The 22,116-nt window shown below is 42.0% G+C and overlaps 1 protein-coding gene across 2 annotated transcripts; it reads right to left on the bottom strand.

Annotated features, from left to right (window-relative positions):
- Window positions 1–1,304: 1,304 nt before the first annotated feature.
- On the bottom strand, window positions 1,305–21,926 carry npdc1a (neural proliferation, differentiation and control, 1a). Of its 2 annotated transcripts, none has more exons than XM_035141532.2 (9): window positions 21,561–21,926; window positions 12,233–12,382; window positions 4,155–4,262; window positions 3,725–3,940; window positions 3,504–3,570; window positions 2,954–3,044; window positions 2,713–2,792; window positions 2,460–2,562; window positions 1,305–2,366 (listed from the first exon to the last, which is right to left on the bottom strand). In XM_035141532.2, the coding sequence occupies exons 1-9, from the start codon at window positions 21,664–21,666 to the stop codon at window positions 2,295–2,297; spliced, it is 993 nt and encodes a 330-aa protein (XP_034997423.1). In that variant the 5' UTR covers window positions 21,667–21,926; the 3' UTR covers window positions 1,305–2,294. The 2 variants fall into 2 exon arrangements, with proteins under 2 accessions (XP_034997423.1, XP_034997424.1); XM_035141533.2 differs by having other exon boundaries at window positions 2,460–2,559; window positions 21,561–21,925.
- Window positions 21,927–22,116: the final 190 nt, after the last annotated feature.

Consider the following 22,116-nt stretch of genomic DNA (forward strand, 5'->3'; position numbering starts at 1 on the left):
TGCTCTAGTGACTGTGACTTTGTGATAAACACATTGTCCTCAATCTAGAAAATAATGGTGACCGTAGTTTAATGTGTTGTCACATCCCCCGGCTCCGGTTTCAGTCTCTCATCTTTAAATTGTGAGAAAGTTTTTCCCAGTACATCACCCTTTCTGCCTCTTTAATTTCCCTTTTCTCCTTCACATTCTTGACATTCTTCTCGAGGATGCATGTGTTTATACATAAACACTTTGTTTAACTGCACTTGTCATCTCAAGATGAAACAGTTTCATTAGGCAATGCAAGAGGGTGTCATAAAAGTCCTTCTGTGAAGTTTAATTTATAAAAAATCCTGTAAAACTGGTGTCTTCGTTACAAGAACTCTGGAAACGATGGTTCTCTTGCCACGCGTTGATGCAGATGACGTAGCAGGATGTTGTGTCCTTCATAGAATTCACGAAGCAAAGGAATCGGGTATAGAGACTTGATACTCACTGTATCACTGAACCTCAAGGACCTTTTGCAGTGATGTTCAGTAGGTATCAGTGTGCTGGATCCGGGGGATGGGTTGGGTGGGATCCCCATTTTCCTAAGTGATTTTTTTCACTCATTATTTGTGTATTTTGTATGTTTTGTGTATTTGTAAATATTTTCATATTTAGGAGGGAACAAATATGCAGGAAATCTCAGCCACTCGACCCTGACTGAGGATATAATAAGACTGGAATTTAAGTGCCGCCCATCCTGTTGAGCAGAACAATCGTCTCCCACAAACAAGTCTGATGGCTTCTTGATTTTCTTCCTAACGGCCCTGCCTTTGGCACCCACCTTCAGCGACCCTCCACCCGCTCAAGGTTTTCATCTGCCAGCCAATGGCTGCCTTCCTTCCACTGTGCACCGGCACAAAGGGCTTTAATGGCCCTGTGTGGCTCAATGGGGACACAACACTGTCCCATCCCCTCCCCAACACACACACACACACACACACACACACACACACACACACACACACACACACACACACACACACAACTTACATATAATCTTAGACCCAAATTGCTGCAGTGTACACAAAAAACAAAGGTATTGAACCCGAGTTTTATTGTTATTTCTTGTCTTATTCATGACTTGATTTTTAATCAGAATGCACAGAACGGCCATATTACGTTGTACTGGGGGATAAGTGAACCGCAATGTCGCCAGTATGAATCTGCCCAGGGATCTCTCTCCCTAACATCCCCTTCTCATAAATGTCCCAAAACAGTTTAAATCTACTGGATGCAAACCGCGAATAACACAAAGAAGAAAAGTTAAAACAAAGTAATTTTCACGTGTGGTAAAAAGTTTTATTTCCTTGGTCTGCATGTACAAATGTCTAGAAAAGGTGAACGCTTTCACTCTTCGTATGTACATTTTGCAGCACGAGGTTAACTTGGTACCGACAAGAGGAAAGAGGGACGATACAAGAGAGTGATATTTACCACCTACACATCCATCAGTATAGTTTGTCTCCAAAATTTCATTCAAGTGCTGAGAAGTCACTTTGTACTGTACATTCCTCCTCCGTCGACAGGATGCGTACAAACCGGAGGCAGAGAGTAACCCGCTGAAGCTTTGCCATGATTTAAACACGGTACAGTCAAACCATGCACACAGACATCATCAAGTACTTCATTTTCATTTATATATATATATATATTTATATTCTATCATCTTAAAATCTTTATGTGCAGCTTATATGACATGGAATTAGCAACACCACTGGTAACATTCTCAAAGCTTAACCTTGTTTGTGTTAGGGAGCTTTTACAGAAGTATCAGCTTTTCTGTAGTTTCCTTGGTATCTGTTAGGAAACATTAGCTATGCAGGACGAAATGCAAGGGAGGGCCCCTGGTTTCCAGCTTCACCTACGTATGTGTGTGTCCGTGATGTTCCTATGTTTGCTTTTGTGTCATATTCTTTGGAAATAGCTGCAGAAATGAAGGAAAGTGATGAAGGAACGCGAGGAGGATGTTTAAAATTAGACTTTAACACATAAATAGGACAGAACACCTATAGGGACAAACCTGGGGGCAGGGGAGCATATAAGTTAAAAGACAGGAAACAGAGTCAGAAATAAATTAAAAAGGAACCCAGCGTACATTTGTATTAAAAGCTAGAGTCGGGGTAGATTATAGTAAAAAGGCCTACAGGAAAATAATCAATTTTATAAACCCCATCCTCTGCCAGGATCAGTGGTGTCTTACAGAGAAATGGCTATAATGCCTGCATGTGTGTGTGTGGTTACATGTGAATGTGTTCAGTCTTCAGCATTCACTTGTCATTCCCCTGGTAATGAAGAGTGGAGTCATCAAACAGAGGGTTCTTCACTTCCATCTCTCCAGTCTGTCGAGGAGGGGAAAGAAAAGGCATAAAACAAACCCCCAAAAAGATGAGTTTTATACGAATGTGTGTGTGTGTGTGTGTGCGTCTACCCACTGGTGCAAGTCCAGGACACTCGTATACTGTGAAGTCTCCTCCCACCTCTTCCTCGTCTGATGTGACCTCGTTGTCAATGACTTTTTGTTCAGGTTTGTGACTGCTGACGAAAACACAAAATACATCTGAGGTTTTGCATAGAGTACTCAAGGTGGTTAAAAATCTTCAGTGTGCACTTTATCAGTGGTGAGAGACAGGAAAGGGAGACGTGACAGACAGACAGAGAGAAAGTGAAGAAAAAGAAAAAACTCACGTTCCCATCGAAAGCATCTGCTGCTTCTGATGTTGGTAGTGATACATTTGAGCATTTTGGGCCAGAGTCTTATCTCCCATCTGTGGGTGAAAACAGAAGAAACAGTTGTGTGTGTGAATGAAACTTGAAATATCTCGGGGTTATTGCAAAAGAAGAAAAAGAAGAAGTAGTAGTGAGAAGTGGAAAGACAGCAAGCGCTAAAAATAATAATAACTTCATGATGTAGGAGCCGTTTGCTTACCGAGGAGCCTGTGTCCGGGGCAGGGGGCGCGCTGGGCCCACTGAAAGCAGGGTAGTCGACCTTCTCTACCAGACGCGCTTCTTTCTCTGTCCTGTAGGGGACATGATTGATCTGAGTCTCACGCAATACTGACGCTTGTTCCCTGCATCTGACCTCAAAAAATCCTGGAACTTCAACTCACAGATGATGATGATACATGAAAAGCCAATGGACTCATACACTTGTAATCACTATGTAGGCTTATAGATAAAACTGGAAGAAAATGGAAGAAAAACCTTAGTTTAATGCTTTAAAATGCTCTTCTTATTCTGCAGAATTCTCACATGGGCTCACTCAGACATTTCTGTTGCTACTTGCAGCAATTCTGGAAAGTTTCAGGTGAACATCCGGATTTTCCACTTAGCTAATTGCCAAAATCAGACAGATTTACCGTTTTTTGGTATTTATCAGCAAATTTTTTACCTAATGTGGTTTAAAAAGTTGGTCGTGTGTTGTAGACCAAAATAATCCTTGTCTTGCTTTACTTGTGTCTCGATGTGTTCAGACTTACTTGATGTAACAGACAGTTGCCAGGATCACTGCCACGAGGCCAACAATGACAGACAGCGAGATCAGAACTGCACAGCGATACAAACAAATTGGAGAAAGGAAAGGGGAACAGGGGGTGTAAGAGTGAATATTGAGTAAATTCATCGTTGCTGATTTCAGTGCATTTGGCCCTTATGTTCATCTTGAGGTGTCGCTGTGTTTAGGGCATCGAGTCGTACTCACTGACGAGAATCATGTCATTCCTGGGTGCTGGGACCAACGAGGGAACCGCTCGGCCCTCAGCTCCACTGACTCTGGGCTGGGGGGCCGGTGGGTCAGAGAGGGGGCCTGGGGCAGCGGTGACAGCATGCGCTCTTTCAATAAGCGCCTGGTTCTTCTGCTCCTGTTTGGAGGCATCTGTCTCGTTCTTTTGAACATCTGACTGGGAGGTGACGGCAGCTGAGAGAGTGAGAGGAGACAGAGTTATAATCAGGTGAAAAAGCCAAGAGAGGTTCCGGTTTCAAAGCAGCAAAAAGCAACAACAACCGCACAAAAACATTATTCTATTCAGCAAAAACTGAATTGAGGTAAAACAACTGAACTTAAACAGGAAGTGATACGTTTCTGACTCATTTTAAATATAGATTTCGAACATCGTTCTCTTGGTTCTCACCAGGATGTTGGATTTGCTTCTTTGGAGTTTTGATCTCTGTCACTTCCTGTTTTTCGAGGACAGACTCAAGAAAATCAATCTCTCTGTCCAGGTCCGGGTTGAAAGTCACTGTAAAAGACAAACGAGATTCAAACTTTAACTTCTACAATGAAACTAGCTTTAATGGACAATGTATACACATGATACAAAAATCACCGACAGCAACTTCACATGCATCACCAACACAGAAACCAGGGCAAAACACAAACTACAATTTTTTGGGGAGAATTTTGCCTTTACTGATAGGACAGAGAAAGTGTGAAATGGGGATAGAGAGTGAGGGAGGACGTGCAGCATAGGGCCAGGTCGGAATCGAACCTGTGGTCAATGCAGGAGAGCTCAAGTCTCTAGTTACGGGGCGCCCACTCTACTAGATAGTAGAGTTTTTTCTTTTAGAGGTAGATATATTTGGTCTTTTTATGATGAAATTCTAATGATTGATCTGCCAATTAATGTTTAAATGAATCCTTTGGTTTTGGAAATATCCTGAAGATTGAGCAGTAGTATCATTTATTTTACGATCAAATTCAATAAAGAAAAGCAGAAAATCCTCACAACAGAGAAACTTGAGATTTAGTTTTCGCAGTTCTGGCTCCAAAAAATAACTTAAAACAATGAAAAAAAGAAATAAACTGATTAATATGTTGTCAGTTGTATATCTGGATAGAATAATTTTGAGTCTTGTCCAAATCCATGACTGTATATAACTTGTGCCTATTGTGTGCAAAGAAAGGAGAATGAGAGCGAGAGCGAGAGTGAGAGCGAGAGAGAGAGCTGTATAAGGCAGATGTATACATGTCTATTCTCAACATGTCTTTTTCAGGTCCTTGTCTCTGAAGTGATGGACGGGGAGTGTGCCCATGTGTCTTGTTTGTTTGTGGACTGGTTAAAAAGAGAGGGGACAATACTAAACTGTTGTTAACAGCCCTTAAGGCCAGACAGCGAGCCACATTCCTGCAGCGCTGTCGTGGTCACCAGGGAGACGATAGTGTGTGTGTGTGTGTGTGGCCACGGGAGGAAGCACAGCAGGGGGGGCAGGAGCAATCAGCCAAACCTTTGCCTCACGGAGCTCGAGTCACCGCGCTCACAATAGAGCCCATAGCTCGCTGTTAATGGAGGCGATCAAAGTGTTGTTCCCCTCTAAGACATGACCCTGCATTACATCAGATATCAAATCACAGAGGTTTGAACTGGAAGCTCGTGAGGCTGAAGGTATTAGATCAGGGAAACTGCAGGAAAATTAAAGGTGCTTGACATTAAAAACAATTTTTTTGGGACTTAAAACCTTTCTGGACCAGTATCTGTGCAGTTGATTGTTTGACATTGTGATTAAACCAAAAGTAAGAAGCATAAATGATAAACACCATTAAAAATATCTAAACTAATGTGTTAATACAAATGATTACAAACCACCTACACGACTTTTAATGATTACAGTGTCACTTTCCCTCCAGCAGGCTGGCCATCTGGCCGGGCTAATGTGTATATGATATGACATGCCAGCACTTTCACTGGCGGCTTTGTTATTTTCTTACCCCCCCCCTCAACTAATGGCCATTTAGTGCACTTCATAGCAGGTGTCTGCGGAGGCGGGACGCACCATCTGTACTTTGCAGGTGGCGAGAGAGCTCCAACCGAGGCCGAGCACTCGCCAGGAACGTGCGCGAATGCAGGTTTAAATTCTAGAGGTGACTCGGGGGAAAGAGGAGAGATTTACTGGGGATGCTTCCGAGGAGCGGACTGATTTAAAAACAGCTTGATCAAGTTGATAAATCACATGACAAAGGTGTGAATTGTGTGAACGTGTGTGAACGTGTGTAGTTTGTCACACACTGCCTAAGCACGCACACCTCTCCTTGTGTAAGAGAGTTTTGTCACCAGCTCGATAATGACCCATAACCTCTTGAGAGGCTCCCAGGGGGCTGCCGGGTACAACAAACAAACACTAAACATCTCAACAGGGATTGTGGCTCACACACATCTGTGCCGTTCTCTTTTCCCACTTAAAAACCATTCACGTTTCTTCCTCCTCCCCCTGAAACCCCATGCAGGAACACACACACTACACTTTCACTACCCCCAGCTCTCTCCTGTGTTGCAACAAAGACAGACACCACACTGATTTCACCGATGTTGTATCGGTGTGGTTTGAGTAGAAATGGCAGGATGCACTGTGGTGTGATTACACGGTTTATTCCAACACTAAAAAAGAATCTAAAGAAAAAGAGAAACCACCTCGGATGAGTTTAAACAGTTTTAGATGAGACTTTGTGAATGTGTATCAGTCTTATCAGTCGTATACAACCAAACCAAAGAACACTAACCAATGGAGATCATTAGGAACATTATTATTAAGATATTTTCATCTGATATTGGTTCAGAACTATGATTACCTGAATCGCTGTGTAGTCTGTTGATCACTATTAATAATAATTCATTAACTTAGTTTAATCCATGAGTTGTCACGTCGACCACAAGTTGACAGAAACACCAAAAAATGACCTCAGCTGACAAAATACAAATAATAACTATTTAACTTTTTGAATATGATGAAATCTATTATTTCAGATGCTTTAAACTGTAGACAATAAACTACCTAAACATGCAACCAGTTAAAAATCTGTAAAAAAAAATTGTTTATAAGTAAGTAAAAGTATTTTCTGTAAATTGACAGATTGTGCTAAAGCCAAATACTAGTTAAAATGTCTCATGTATATTTTTTAAATCCCCTCCCTCACTGAGACTGTCTTCCTACTCGTTGATTATTGATCTATACTCAAGCGTGTCCTGCTGCCCTCTAGTGGGGAAGGTAATGCATGGCACATGTAGAGGACAAATACAGGTCAGTCTAAACATGATTTACACCACTTGGTAATAGAAGCAGTTTGAGTGTAACAAAGATTTATTTATATAAGGCAGCATCACACAGTTAAAATGTGTAGCGTGACTGTGACTCCCACCTGCTATAAGAAAGTTAGTCACAGCTGAACGCACAGAGCTTTGAGTCAATATGAGAAATCTGACCAGCGACATTCTAACCTTTAATAAACATTCCCACCTGCCTTTGTCATTGTTTTAAAAATGAACGCACAAACCAATGGAACGACGAAAAAATGTGTGCAGTAAAATTCTGTAAATGTTTTACTGCGTTTTCAGGTTGTTACACATTACGTCAGCTGCCAGTGTCAAGAGCTGATGAACACGTTCAATTTTAATTCGTTCTGTATGACCAAAATCAAATGATAATGGTTAAAAATATCAATATTCATCATTTCAATAAGGTAAATATTTTTTTAAAAAGTAGTGCTTAGCATATATGGTAATCATATATTGTAATATATTCAATTCAATATTAGAGGCACAAAGCGTATTATTGTATATAGTTACAATCTGTAGGAAAAAAATGACGTAAATATAAACGAATAAATAAACAAATACATAAATACAGTCTATTTATTTCTTTATTCATGTATTTCTTTCTACATTTATTTATTCATTTGTTTATTTATACTTTTTGTCTTTAAGTGGAACAGCATAAATACTGGGATTAATATCAACAACCATAGATATAATATGTTAATTATTAAAACAGCAGTATTATCTGTTGGCAAAATATTCTATAACCCAAAGGGTAAATAACCTCCATTAAATTGTTTGATGACTGAATTTGTTGTTTGGTTTTGCATCAGTTTAACGATCTGATTTCATTTCTCAGTTTGTTTGTGTCAAATATTCCTGTAACTTAAAAAAACAGCTGTCACAGCGTCTGTTGTTCCTTCATTGACAGCTCTTTAGAATATTACAAAAACAACAAATGAGAAGCCGCTTTTCAACTTTCTCCTCCCACTCAAATATTTAGTGGCGCTCACTACAGATTAGGCAGAAGTGCTTCCTTAATGTCTGCAGTTAACCTTTTCATTATGATTTACTGTTTGTCTAATTCACTATCAATCATTTCCAAATCTGTCTTCTCGTAATTTAAGATATACACAATGACACCACTAGGTGTCCCTATTCTCATCCCCATGTTAGAGCCATCAGTGAATACAGAGGAGAGACCAGCAGGTAAGAGCAGGGAAAGTACAGTCAGGTATGAAGTTATACACCTGAGCTTTAACATGGAATAAGTCCTCATACTGACAATGCTGTTATGTTTTGGGAAGTATTTACCAGTCGGCTATTATCGGTCATTTATGTACTATATTTTTAATTTGAGGCGCACTTTGCCTTGTTCCGTCAACACAAGCAACCAACCACTGAGGAGAGTGAACAGGGTAATTTCAAACAGGAAAAGGACCAAACCAAAACAAGATGAGAAGCTCGTATGGTAAAGAGGTGCTCCCTTTGTCGCCTGAATGTTGTTTGGGTCTGAAAAGTTTGACACATAACAAAAAATTATATTGATGCAGCCGACTGGGCCCCAAAAAACAGATTTAAACCAACCCCAGACTCTCAGGAGGATTTCGCCAGCGTCACAATGTAGGGCTGAGAATTCTGATAATGGAATTGGAGGTATCGATATCAGGATATCATATGACCTCTCTCGGGAAATGAGACTTTGCTCATATCGCACAGTCTCACTCCAGAGGAAAACACAACATCTTCTATGGTTTCTACCATCCTCATAGAGATGATACAGATTAAACTCTCTCCTGTCAACAATATTAATATAGAGGGAGTTTGTCTGAAACACTCTCAGCTCAATGTATATGTCATGACGATTCTAGCTTCACCATCTCCTGCTGAATCTCTAAATTAAATTCTTCAAAAACCACCACTCTGGATTTTGCCACAGATCATTTGCGGTGGAGGGAATTCCCTGTTATGAGTGTGTTTACGCCCACATCAATAATTTACGCATAAAGTGCTGACTTACATGTTTGTTGGACATCATTGATGGAACCCTACTCATCATGAGTTCCTTGACTCAAAAAAAGAATGTGTCTTATTAACAAACTCTGCCTCTTAACATGTATTTTAATGTCATCTAAACACGTTATCTTACATAAATGGTTCCACAGGAAGAGACAGACCAATTTAACAGCATGTCAATATCTTGCTCACTGTGTTTATGCGTCTTCAGAGCAAAGGACTTGGCTTTGAGGCATACTGTATGTTTACCAATGGCAGTGCACACCTCCATGACAAACACAAGCAGGTCCTACTTGCAATAAAAAGAGCTGCCTGCCTCACTAATTCCTCTGCCGTGAACTCTCATCCTCTCAGGACTGGAAATGTGAAACCTTAAGACAGATTTCCAGTCAGCGCAACTATCTTTGAATTCCTAAAACGTACCGGAAACTATAATAAGTTACAACACTGAAGGGAAGAGAGAGCTGAACACCAGCCCTGTCTGACTCTGATCATTGATTAGTGGAGCAAAACTGTAGTTCCACTGTTTCTTCAATGATTGATTTGATTGGGGCTGCTGTGGCTCGGACGGTAGAGCGGGTCGTCCACTAACCTGAAGGACGGTGGTTTGATTCCCTGCATCTCAAGTGTTCTGGGGCGAGATAATCTTAAGTGAGTTTACACTGCTACTCATTAGGGAGCAAAGATCATCCATAAATGACCCCTATCAGACTGAGAGTGTATTTATTAATATCACAGTGATACCGGAAATGTCAAAACTATTTTTTATAACATGTGGGTGTAATGTACTCGGCCATTAAAGTTGGTAATGGACCAAAACATGTCATAACCCAGATGCAAATGACCCATTTACTCAGTGCAGCTACTATAGGCAGCCAGCAGAGGCAGCATTGTGGCTAAGCCCTGTTAATAGAGGCAAGGCAAATTTATTTATGTATCACATTTCAGACACAATGGCCATTTAAAGTGCTTTACATAAACATACAGTCTCACACACTACGTTCAGGAATATGATTTCATGCAAATTGCACACGACGAGGATGATTTCATGACCCTAGGTCAATTTGACTCCTCAGTCAGAGATAGTTTGCCAAATTTCTCAAAAATATAAACTGGAAAATTTGAGGTTGGTAGTTAAAGGTAGTTATAAGCTTAAGCGGATGTTTGAGTGTGAACAAGATAAAAAGGAATACAACGGGAGACAGAGAGTGAGAGATTCACGTGCATCATTCCAAATTCAAATTTTTGAAATGTGTATTTGTGACGCTTTAACAAGGACTCTGAAATTTCAGCCAACATGATGTTAAGCCATGTAAACAAAGCCACTGTATTTCCTCTGAAGTGACAACAGAGTGACTTCAGATTTGTAATTTACTCTCGGAAATGCTGCCAAACCACCGAGGCAGCAGCTGGACTGCAGCTGTTAATTGTGTTTTAATGCACTCATAGTCCCCCCCCCACACACGCTGACAAACCAACCACTCCAAACACGGTTTTATCATGGGAGTGAAACGGGAGAAATTGTGTATCTACACTCTGCGTGCATGTGTGTCTCCAATGTGCATCCCCGTGTTCTGTGGTCTGTCGGGGGTTTATGTAACCACTTTAGGGAGCTTATCTGAGGCCTGAGATCTGCTGGATTCACAACAACAAACACAAACAGACAGACACACACACACAGACAGACACACACACAGACACAACAGCAAGACATGTGATAGTTAACGTCTTCATACGATGCAAGATACAAACAATCCACAGACCAATTAAAACCGAATTTATCATCAATCTGAGTGTAGTGCAAAAAAAACCTCCTCTCTTCTTCTTCTACATGATGTGACCTTTCTCAAATTACGTCAATCTCTGGTGCTGCCACCAACAATTTGAGCCAAGTCCGTACTGTATCCTCTCCAGCAGCAGACCCATCTAAATTATTAATCCTACAGAGAACACACACACACACACACACACACGCGCGCGCGCGCACACACACACACACGTGCCTGCCAACAGACATCAACACAGAGGAAAGCCAGCTGAACTCAAACACACACAAGATGTTTATTTTTCTCTCTCTAATTGCTGGAGTGCCGCGTGCATGCGGCCAGTGCGATGCCATGCCGTGGAAATCGGAACGATACGATTTATTTGGCTCTTGCATTGGATGCAGTGATGGAGGCGAAGGGCAAGAGAAAGAGAGAGTGAGTGAGAGAGATGCATGTCATCTAAGTGATTAAAGCTGGCAGTGTGTGGGGGTGGTGCATGTGTGTGTGTGTGTGTGTGTTGCAGACACAGCAGGGGCAGGGGCGGATTAAAAAAAACCCCCACACAGGATCAGTGGTTCTCAGAGATATAGATGGAGAGGACACAGGATGTAGATAGAAGAGCAATGGACAGACAAAAGACAGAAATATATATATATATTTTTATGACAGACTGACAGGGAGCGGAAAGAAAGACATGAAGCTCAAATTGATAGGAGGAGGAGGAGGAGGAGGAGGAGGACGAGAGCACATGCAGAATCAATAAGCAATTGAGAGAGAGAGGGTGGAACGGAAAAGAGATACAGAGATCAACTGAGATAAAAGAGACTGTGACAAGGAGGAGTGAAGATGTAAAAACACGAAGAGAGAGAAAGACTGACATCTGTACATGCACTTAGTTACGACCAGAGAGAAGCAGATGTTCCAGCTCTCATTTAAACATCACCAAAGTGATTTCACTGGAACTGAGGGTGAAGTCAGGAAAGTTTCATTCATCAAACACACAAGTCATGAAGTGTAACATTATGTGTTTTTTAAATGAAAATGTTCATTTTAAAAAGGTCTGTACGTCAGAAAACAGTGAAAAAGGATTGTGGCAGAAGAATCTTTTGAAGTTGGAATGATGCGGTTTGGTCTCATGTGTTTCTTGAGTTCGCTTTGGATCGACATCGGGCCCCCCCAGATCTCTTTTGCCTGGGGCCCCCAAAGTCCCTTGAAACACTCCTGCATCCTTTTTATTTATCTCACGTAAAATTACCTCAACCTATCGAGTTATTTGTGTTATAGACAGGAGATCTGGTAATAGTTGCTTTCTCTGAGCCTCCTTTCTTCAGCGTGAGTTTGTCTATGGCACGACTGCAGCGTCATTCGAGTGTGTTTCTGTGTGCAGTTCCTCCTCCTTACCAGGCTGATGGTGCCTCCTCCTCTCCACACAGCTTCCCTCCTCGTTCTCCTGCAGCGGGGAGAGGCAGGGGCCACAGCGGGAGGAGCCCGGCTTGCAGAAGTGGCGTCCCTCTTTGGCACAGTCTATATGGTGAGGGCATTTATGGGCGGCTGAGAGAGAGAGAGAGAGAGTTTCATTAGTATCCCCGCCACACTGCTGCCAAACAGAAACTACGCTTTTCACGAGACAATTGAATAACAGGCTTTGTGTGGGATGACGTCTTATGAAAATGCCTCAGAATTACAGATGATTCACCTTCATAACAGACACTCCTTTCATCAGTGGAGGTGTCTGCTCCATTCAGGAATCAGATGTCTGAGTTACATCACAGCTTCTTTAAACATTTGCTGTGAAGTTATCAAGCCCTCCATCTGGGTAAGGTTTTGTCAGATAGGACAAACAATGTTTGGACGGTAAGAAAATTACAATTTGAATTATTCTCCGCGTTTCGCAACGAGGCGAGCTCCACCTCTGTGTCAATACAGGTCAGGTTAAACCAAAGTAAAGAGTGAGCCACGGCTGCTCTCAGACAGATCTGCCTGCAACCAGGTTAGATAAGCTCTTCATCTGATTACTGCCAGTTTAACACAAACTGGGGAGTCCAAACACTGTATCCAGGCGCACACACGCACACACACACGCACACACACACACACACACACACACACACACACACACACACACACACACACACACACACAGCTTGAGATACACCACGTACGAAGGCTGGTTTGGAAGTAGAGGGCAAGTGGAGCCCAGCGGTTATGCGGTATTTGCGGTCATATTCACAAAAACTTTAAAAAACGCCATGAATTGCAAGGTTAAAGAAACTGAAAACAAACCTGGATCTGCAGCAAACTTTAAAAAGTACTTTCCTGACCCATAACACATCCTTCCACCAAGTATCGTGGTGATTTGTGAAGTGGTTTTTGCAAGGGGTGAAAACATAACTTCCTTGGTGGAGGTAAAAACTTCTCAACAGACATTCCTCCCGTCTCCACTTGATTTTCTTTTAATTGGTACATCAGAGTGGAGGATTACACACGACAAGTGATCGGCGTATCGGAGAAATCTCTACGACCTCCATGGCAACGAGGCCTGTGATATCAGGAAACGTGACTTTTCATTGACGGAGCACATGTGCAGAGAGCGAGTGTTGGTGAGATGAAGAGCAGGTGGAGGAGGGACGGAGGACTTTCATGTGCATCCTCTACCTGTGCACACGTACTTACAGTATACACGGTTATTATCCAACCATCATTACATTTTTATCTCCAAAATTCAAACCAGCAACCTACTTGTCGTACATTTGGATAAATGATGAGGATTTAATCTCTATATTACACAAACCCTGCTGCAATTAAGATAAAAACAAGTGTGAAACAGCACAGACAACAATAGAAATACTAGGACACACAAACCCCACATACACAACCATGAAAACAGCCAAATCCACAAACATGGAGATGAGCCCCCGCGTCATCCACATTTTCTGATGTCACCGACTGGTCTGATGCCCGGGGGAGCGAGCGGTGTGGTGACGCTGGTGTAATCTGAGATGCCTTGTTTTTCTTGCTCTGCCTGGTGACGGCAAATCATGAGCATTTCTCGTTTTTTGCGAAACGTCATGTGGCCGAGAGCCAGCGGTTTAGTCACTGTGCAGTCATCAGTGGGTAGAAAGAGCTAATTCCTTTTACTTTGTGCCACAAGCACTAACACACAGTTGGACAACTCCCTCGGTGTCTTTCTTCACTGCTGCTGCTTCTTCTTTATTGACCTCATCTGTCTCTGCTCCCATGGTCGACCAACAACTCTGTCGCCTCTATAAAGTTTAATTGCTGCGTCATCCGCTCGCCCTCGTTGCCAAGTTATTCCACGTCCCTGAGAGGGCAACGTGCTTACAGATTGCCCCTTATTCCCGATTCTCACTCCTGGATTTTATTACCAATCTCCTCCTTCAGCTGCCGTGGCTTCTATTTTTACCTGCCACGTGTCTTTCTTTCCATTTCCCTCAAGAGATCATCCACTTATCCATCCATCCATCTATGTATAATTGATCTATCCATCCATCCATCTGTCTGAGTATGTCACTTCAATAGAGATTCATTTTCATCTCTATCGATTTAGTGCGTGTTGATGCCACGTGACAATGCAAAATCAAAAACAACACACATCCTCTTACATTGAAAACATGTCTGAATCAGCTCATGTCTCTTGAGCCCTGCTACTGTCACACAGCCATAATTGCTGGTTTAGTCTGATATCTAATGCAGTGTTTTATTTTTTATAGATTTCATTTTTATGTAATGCGACAAAGGGATGAGCGACACAATCAAGGCCACCTCTAATTACAACAAGCCAAGGCTCAAGACATAGCAGCCTTCATCTAAAATACACCGTTAAGGCCTTCTGCCCTGAATAAAAAACCTTTCAACCTTACAAGCTCCCTCTTTCCTTTGATTCTCCTCCCCTCAGTCGAGGTTCCCGTCGTCAAATCATTCCATCGTCTATTTTTTATGACTCTTTGATCCGCTAACTGTCTGAGGATCACAGGCTGTTCAGGTGCAGGTCCGATCAGATCAAACAACCCTTCAACGTCTCAGCTACAGCCATCTGACCTTATCGCATCACGAGGATCAGAAGACTCATGTCCGATTCCTGCCTGTGTGTTTACATGTTGGTTGGTCAGAACAACAGTTTGGACCAAAGTCAAATATCCACTGTTAAAATGTTGTCTAGGCAAATAATGTAAAAACACCAGCAAATCTATTTTGTGATTCCAACATCAACTGTTTGAAACTGCTCTTGGTAATGTTACAAACTTATATCCAAAAAGATGTTGAATGTTACATTGGTTATTTCATATATATGAAAGGAATCACTGGCGTCTAGAACAAAACAGAATGAGGCATTTAAGCCCTGTAAGGAAAAGAAACAGCAGGACGTTGTACTTTCTAAAATATCTGCACTGTTGAATATGATAATGCAGCTTGAATCTCAACACCTCTGGTCACCGCTTCATCTGTTGTTCATCACGTGGGAAGTTAACGTGGTGGAACTTATTGCAGTCGCAGGGATAGATGCAATAATTCTACTCACGCACATCCAGCTCATACATATACACAAACACACAAACACCCAGGAACATGCGAGGCAGAGTGAGCTGCAGACGAATAAAAACTGCATTCAGTGCTGCTCACCTGTTGTTGTCATGAAAACCGTTTTTCACTGCAATAAAACGCTTTAGGTGAACCAGTATGAAAGGTGAAAACGACCCTTACATAACAGCACTTACACTAAACGCAGGTGAGCCGATAAGACACACTCGTCGTGATAGTCAGACAGCAAAAGCAGCTCCACAACAAAAGGAGCCACCGAAGTGAATGTGAAGTTGCCACAGGAGGCGGCCTTGCATCGACCAGCCTCCCACATGGTGCTAATTACGCAGCTCAATCGGGGAGACGGAGAAAACAAGACACAGAAAGGGAGATGGACAGAGGGAAAGTTTAAAAACAACTAAACAACCCTGTCACAGAAGTATATTAGGTGGATTTGGTATATCGGTGAAGGCGGTAGAAGTGTGTTAAAAAAACATTATGCAACGGGGGATTGAGAAAGTAGTCCTTGGAACGAGTGAAAAATGACTTTACCAACCATCTGCTGCTGCTGCTGTTTCCAGGCTGTGTGCTCGATCTGCAAGAACTGGCAGGCAAACAGAGGCGTTCTCACACGGCCTGGTGCACACCTACACTCACACACTTGGAGGCATCTTGTCACCGCTCACTTTGCCTCCTTCGAGCTGTACTTCAGATGCAATGCAATAACCCCCCTGCTCTGTAATTGTGTGAGGGAGAGATTGGGAGGGCAAGCAGGAAATGGTTTGTGCACTCCCATTGTGTGCGTTTCCTGACCCTCCGATGGCAGACAGGAAGTAAGCCAAACACTTAAAATCAAGTGGAAAGCCGCTTTCTGCCGGGCGCTCTTCACTTGATACACAGTGTTCATTTTCGTGTGTTGTGTTTGTGTGTGTGTGTGTGTGTGTGAACATTTGTGTCTTCGTGTGTGTCCATGCTCCTGATTATTCACCATGCACCGCTCTCAAATGACAAAATCAAACAAATGCCAAGCAGCCTGCTTTCAATGCCTTGTTTTCATTGGCATCAGCTGACAAACACGGCTCCTGTGCGATGGGAGTCAGGATCAGGTGATATGACAATATTATGTCAAGACAATGTGGATTTGTCGTCGTCAGAGAGTTCATTGTTTTACTGTTTATTCAGTGTCAGTTTTCCTTTCTGCCCTCTGACCCTGCACTTTAATTTTTTCCACCAATATTTCTTTCCAAGCTGGTTTTATATCATTCTTTGCATCAGTGTGATGACATTACAGAGGTTGTGATGAGTTCAATGGAGGTTTCTCTGAAGTAACAAGATAACAATCTCGATAAAAATCTTTCTGGTTCAGAAAAACCTTTCTTGTAATTTTGAGACGATAAACTAACTGATTCCGAAAAACAGAGGAAGTGGCTTGACTGATGATTGATAATTGTGAATTATAATAATTTGTATTTAGGTCTCCTTTGCTTTACACAAAGTGGAAACAGCTGCAACATCAACCCAGATTATTAAAATTCCCAGAAACCAGCATCAGAGGAAACGACTCCTACGTGTACATTTTTTCTGCCATCGTGGGTTGAAAATGGGGCATCACCTAGCACCTGTGTACCGCGTGTGGGTAGGCACACGCAACCTCACCCTCTGCTGAGGCAGGAAATATATGAATGGTTGCGTTGTGTATAAAGGTGAAAAGGAAGTGAGCCAAAAAATTGAAAGAGGTTCTTCCTCAGTGGAATGTAGGTTTGTAGAAGAACAAGAGGGATCAATTCTTTGTTTTCTCGCAGTCTCACGGTGCTGTCGTGTCTCTTCTTCCTTATCGCCCGCTGCGTCTGTCAGTCGTCTTTTCTGTGGCAATAACTTATGTCATGTCAGACAATGGCCGGTCTAATGCGTTACACTAGGGATGATTACTGTGTCATTATGATGAGAGAGGAGCAGAGCAGCACACCCCGCAGCAAACAGGAAATCAGTGAAAGCTGCTGCAGAAAGCTGATTGATTTAACCTTTTTTCATTTCGTTTGCTTGGCGGTCCCGTGACGATTTATTGAGTATTCCTTTCACAGGAATGACCAGAATAAACAACTTTGTGAAATGGACGGGACTACTTCAAATATTTCGCTATAGCTGCTTTCAGACGTGCACTGAACTCCGGATGTTCCCCTGAAAAATATCCAGAGACGCTGTATGTGTATGTGTGCAAATGTCTGAGTCAGTAAAGACTGCCGATAAAGTCAGAGTAAGCCCCTGTGATAAATGACTGGAGGATTCCCCCTGAAAGCGAGCGGGCGTGTTGATGACGTTTCTAGGATGCGATGGACACAAAACTGAAAAAACACATGTCAAGATAAAAAAGAGGAGTCATACACGTGGAAGACGAGAGTCGAGAGCCCTTGGTGATAACGGTTGACGCACAAATATATGGTATTTCCCCAGCAGAGTTTCTATGTCACGTCCTGCTTCCTGCGTGCTTGACGCCACATCTCTTTTCCTGAAATCTACTCACGCACATCCAGCACGAATGCAAACAGTTGACACAGTAAATTGGCTGTGTTGACTGGTAAAGGGCAGGTGAGGTTGAGGCAGCACAGTATTTCATTCCAGCTGAAACTCTGCTGTGCTCTGGGGACAAATGTCTGTGAGCAATCTGTAAGTTGATTAGTCGTGGGGCCTCTCATTTCCTGCAGAGCTCCGGTTGCCAACTGCTCACTCTCGGATGAAGAAGCCAAGAGAGAGAGAACAGAGAGGGTCTGGGAGCAGTGGGTTGAGGATGCCACCGCCACAAAACCTTGGCTCACCACCTTTTTCTTCTGAGACCGCTGAGTTGAGACAACAGGGGCCGCAATGACTCCAACACATCTTTCCTGGCCGCTGCGTAATTTCAACACGATGGTTGCGTCCCACCACATGATCGGGTGGTAAATTTCCCCCTTTCTGTCACAACACTGGACGACAAACACCACAGGAGCAACACCACAGGTCCATTTGAAACCAGACCACTTGTTATCTTTAAAGTGCTTTTTCTAAATGACTTCCTGGAAACACTGAGTTCCAAAAGAATATACAGGAAGTCAAAAGTACAATCTGAAAAATGGAGATATGAATAAATGTGGACGTGTCTCACTATTCTCTTTACAGATTTTGTGTTAAACCACTGCCTTGTTCCTCATTCCAGCCAAGACACAATATATTCTGTTTCCTGAAGTCTTTCCATGACCCTGCAGCATCAACTCTTCTTCAACCTGACAGAGATTCAAGGACAAAGCCTTTTAGAGATGGTATAAATACTGACTGTAACAGAGCACAGTTCAAACCCACTTCAACTTGACGGCTCTCATGAGTTTAAAGGCAGAATCTATTCTTGCACCCAAAGGGAAATAAAAAATGCTATTCGACCCACAACCAGCCTTTTAATAACAAACGTAAACTGCACTTATTCTCCAGTTATATGTGGCTCGCTGCTTGGTCATGGACTCAGTGGTTGGTGTGTGTGTGTGTGCTCTAAATTTGCAACTACTATGCAGGTGACTAATTTTGCTGCAGGGCAAAAAAAAAAAAGGGGACCGGAAAACACTGGAGCCATTAGCTGTGTTTGTGCGAGATAGGAATCTTTAAAGTTTAGTCCTGGTGGAGGAAAAGGCCGCTTCTATGTGGGTTTGGTCAACGACAAAGTTCCAGAGATACACACCAGATGAAGTTTTTCACCGTTTCTAACACACAATAGACAAAACAAAAAAAAACACAAAAAGAATATGTCCGAAAAAGAGGTTTCATGCACGTAGAAGATGCTGACAAAGATGTCAACTTGAAAAGAAACAAGATTCCAGAGCTTTTATCGACGGGCAGATGTTGGTGTCGATGAGCTGTAAACAAAAACGTGATTTCCACAAAAGAATTTGCCATTTTTGCCATTTTCCGGAGAAAGAACATGCAAATGAAAACGTTTTATTCGTGAAGAAAGTGAATATTCTGGTGCTCCCGATTCCAAATGCGCCACTGAACTTGAAATCAAGAAACTAATTCTGCAAATGAAGGCAATTAATACACACAGTTTTTGTAATTAATTTGGCTTTATGGAGATTTTTGGATTCCCTCCCTCTCCAAGAACCCAGTGTTCTGTGAAAACGCTCCCTGTATTTACACATGATGATGTGTGGATATTTGCTGGATCAAACACCTGACCTGCTATGCTCTTCATGCTGTTGCCAAACTCCATGATTTGCCCAGAGAGAGCTGACTCACTGCAACACTGGTTGCGCTTTTTGATGCTTTCCAAGCGCCGCCAATATATTTAATGATCTTTAATAAAAAAAGGAATGTAGATATGACTCTAGGAACATTGCTATGCAGCTACAAAGAAGCAATGTCCCATTTGAGTAAAATAAATATTGTTTTTTACCCTTGTTTTGTGATTTCAACACATCATAAACACACTGACATACTTTCTCTAGATGCATTCAGATGTAACAGGTGTCAGCACAACCCCCTTCACACAAGCAGAATCCTATCACTGCAGATAATTTAATATAATTCTTTTCATCAGAGCGTTCACGCTTTGTCTGTTTCCATCTCTCAGCCACAACATGAAGACTTTCCTCCAACACTGAGAAACTATGTCAGCGAAACCCTCTTCTTCTCACACTGTTGTTTTTCTCAGCCCCGAGAAAGGAGATAATGACAATTGCAGTTCTCAAATTTACCCCGTCAGAGATAAAACGGTGGAAACTGCGTCACCATCCTGTTCATCCTCTTTCTTGTGAATGGGCAAAATGAAGCTGCGCACCCTTTTGGTTTCATGCACAGTGGATGGATGCTTTAATGAAAAAAACTATTAACATTTATAAGTCCACATAAATATGTGTGCAGGCCGAAGCGGTAAGTGTGTCAAGTGTGTGTGTGTGTGTGTGTGTGTGTGTGTGTGTGTGTGTGTGTGTGTGTGTGTGTGTGTGTGTGTCAGATAAAGGCTAAAGATTACATGTGACAGTCCAGCTGTTGGTTCTCCCACAGTGTTTTAAAGCTGGGACACTGGTTATGTTAGTGCCCATAAACGAGCTCGAACCCATTTCCAGCTTCCAGAGTAACCAGTTGCTCAAATGAGAAAAATATGAATAAATAATTGTAATGTTTTGATAAATGTTTTGCTCACTTACAGCTCATATAAATGCAGTATAAAAACACATAAGGTCAGGTACAAACTCCGACAGTACAAGAGCATTAAGTGATAAGCTACAGAAAGTACAAGAGTAAAAAGAGTATGAGTAAAAGTAGGAGTAACAATGCAGAGAAAATGTGTACAATATCAAAATATGAAGATATGTGTAATATACTACAGGCAGATGTGCTTATATATATTTGTACTACAGCAATAAGTGAAACGCTAAAATAAAATAAAGTATAAGAGTAAAAAGAGTACAGCAAAAGTAGAAGTTGAAAAAAATATATAAGAATATGTACAATATGAAATACATGTGATATATTGAGAGCCAGATCTACATATTCTGGAATACTACTACAGCAGTAAGTGAAAAGCTATTCAATAAATATATGGAAAAGGAAGTAAAAGTACAAGAGTAACAAGAGTAAAAGCTTATAAGAGTAAAAAAAAATGTTTATATATTGCAGGCATATCTGCATGTGAAAAGCTGTACAATAAAATTAAACACAAAGTAAAAGTAGAAGAGTAAAAACAGTAAAGGTATGAGTAAAAAATGTGTTAGATATAAAATATATAATATGAAAATATGTGTAATATATTGCAGGTAGATTTGCATATTTTGACTGACTACATAACATTTGTACAAAGTAAAAGTAACAAAACCAGTAAAAACCTATGAGCTTTCTGAAGCTGTCAATCATAGATGAATACAAGGAAACGCACCGAGCAAACTACATTATCTTTTCCTTTTTCCAACGAATATTAGTACACATATAATATAGTATTTAAGCTTCTGACTTGTTTGTTGTAACCTGACAATCTTTACAACAACACAAATTCAGAGAAACCCAGGAGTCGTGTGTCCTCTCTGTGTGTCACCAGCCCAACATGCCCCTGTGAGGTTTATTATTATAACACATAACAACTCCGGTGTAACTGACATGAACTCTCCGGACGTGCTGTGTTTGTGTTGTGCTGCTGGTGGTTGTGCGTGTCAGTGTGTGAGTTGTGTGTTATTACCTGGGAGGCCAGAGCTGACGGAGACCACACACAGCAGCACCGCGGCGAGCAGCAGCAGCGAGGCCCGGCGCAGCGGTCCGCTCCTCGGGCTGGAGAGCAGCAGCATCCTCGGGCTCTTCTTCTCGGGCACGGGGAACCGCAGACGGTCACGGAGGTTGTTGTCATTCCCCCATCGCGGCTCACTGGTTTGTGTGGTTTCTATATGTCGACTGGTTTGGCGTGAAGTGGAGTGGGGGGGCTTCAGCGCGACGTGCGACACGAATAAGCCGAACAGGTCGCACAGGAGCTCCGTCTGTCCACAGTGCGCACTGGGTAATCCACCGCTGCGCTAAAGATAGAGGAGGAGTGTGTGCGTGAGTGTGTGCGTGTGTGTGTGCGTGTAGGTGTGTGTGTGTGCCCGTGTTTGACTTGCTGCCTTCACGGTCCTCTCCAAAAACAGAGAAAGGTAAAGAGAAGAGAATAGAATAGAATAGAATACAAAATAATAAAACACATTATAAATAAAATAATAGGTATGTTTTATTAAAGAGGTATTATTTTATTTCCTTGAAGAATG

This window comes from Hippoglossus stenolepis, chromosome 18 (genome assembly GCF_022539355.2).
Source record: "Hippoglossus stenolepis isolate QCI-W04-F060 chromosome 18, HSTE1.2, whole genome shotgun sequence".
Taxonomy (NCBI): domain Eukaryota; kingdom Metazoa; phylum Chordata; class Actinopteri; order Pleuronectiformes; family Pleuronectidae; genus Hippoglossus; species Hippoglossus stenolepis.

What these genes read in the sequence shown, in the direction of transcription:
- npdc1a (XM_035141532.2), bottom strand. Translation starts at nt 21,666, where the DNA reads ATGCTGCTGCTCTCCAGCCCGAGGAGCGGACCGCTGCGCCGGGCCTCG. An exon ending in CGTCAGCTCTGGCCTCCCAG is followed by an intron (nt 12,383 to 21,560) that starts GTAATAACACAC and finishes TCTCTCTCTCAG; the next exon opens with CCGCCCATAAATGCCCTCAC. An exon ending in GAGGAGGCACCATCAGCCTG is followed by an intron (nt 4,263 to 12,232) that starts GTAAGGAGGAGG and finishes TGTCTTTTACAG; the next exon opens with TGACTTTCAACCCGGACCTG.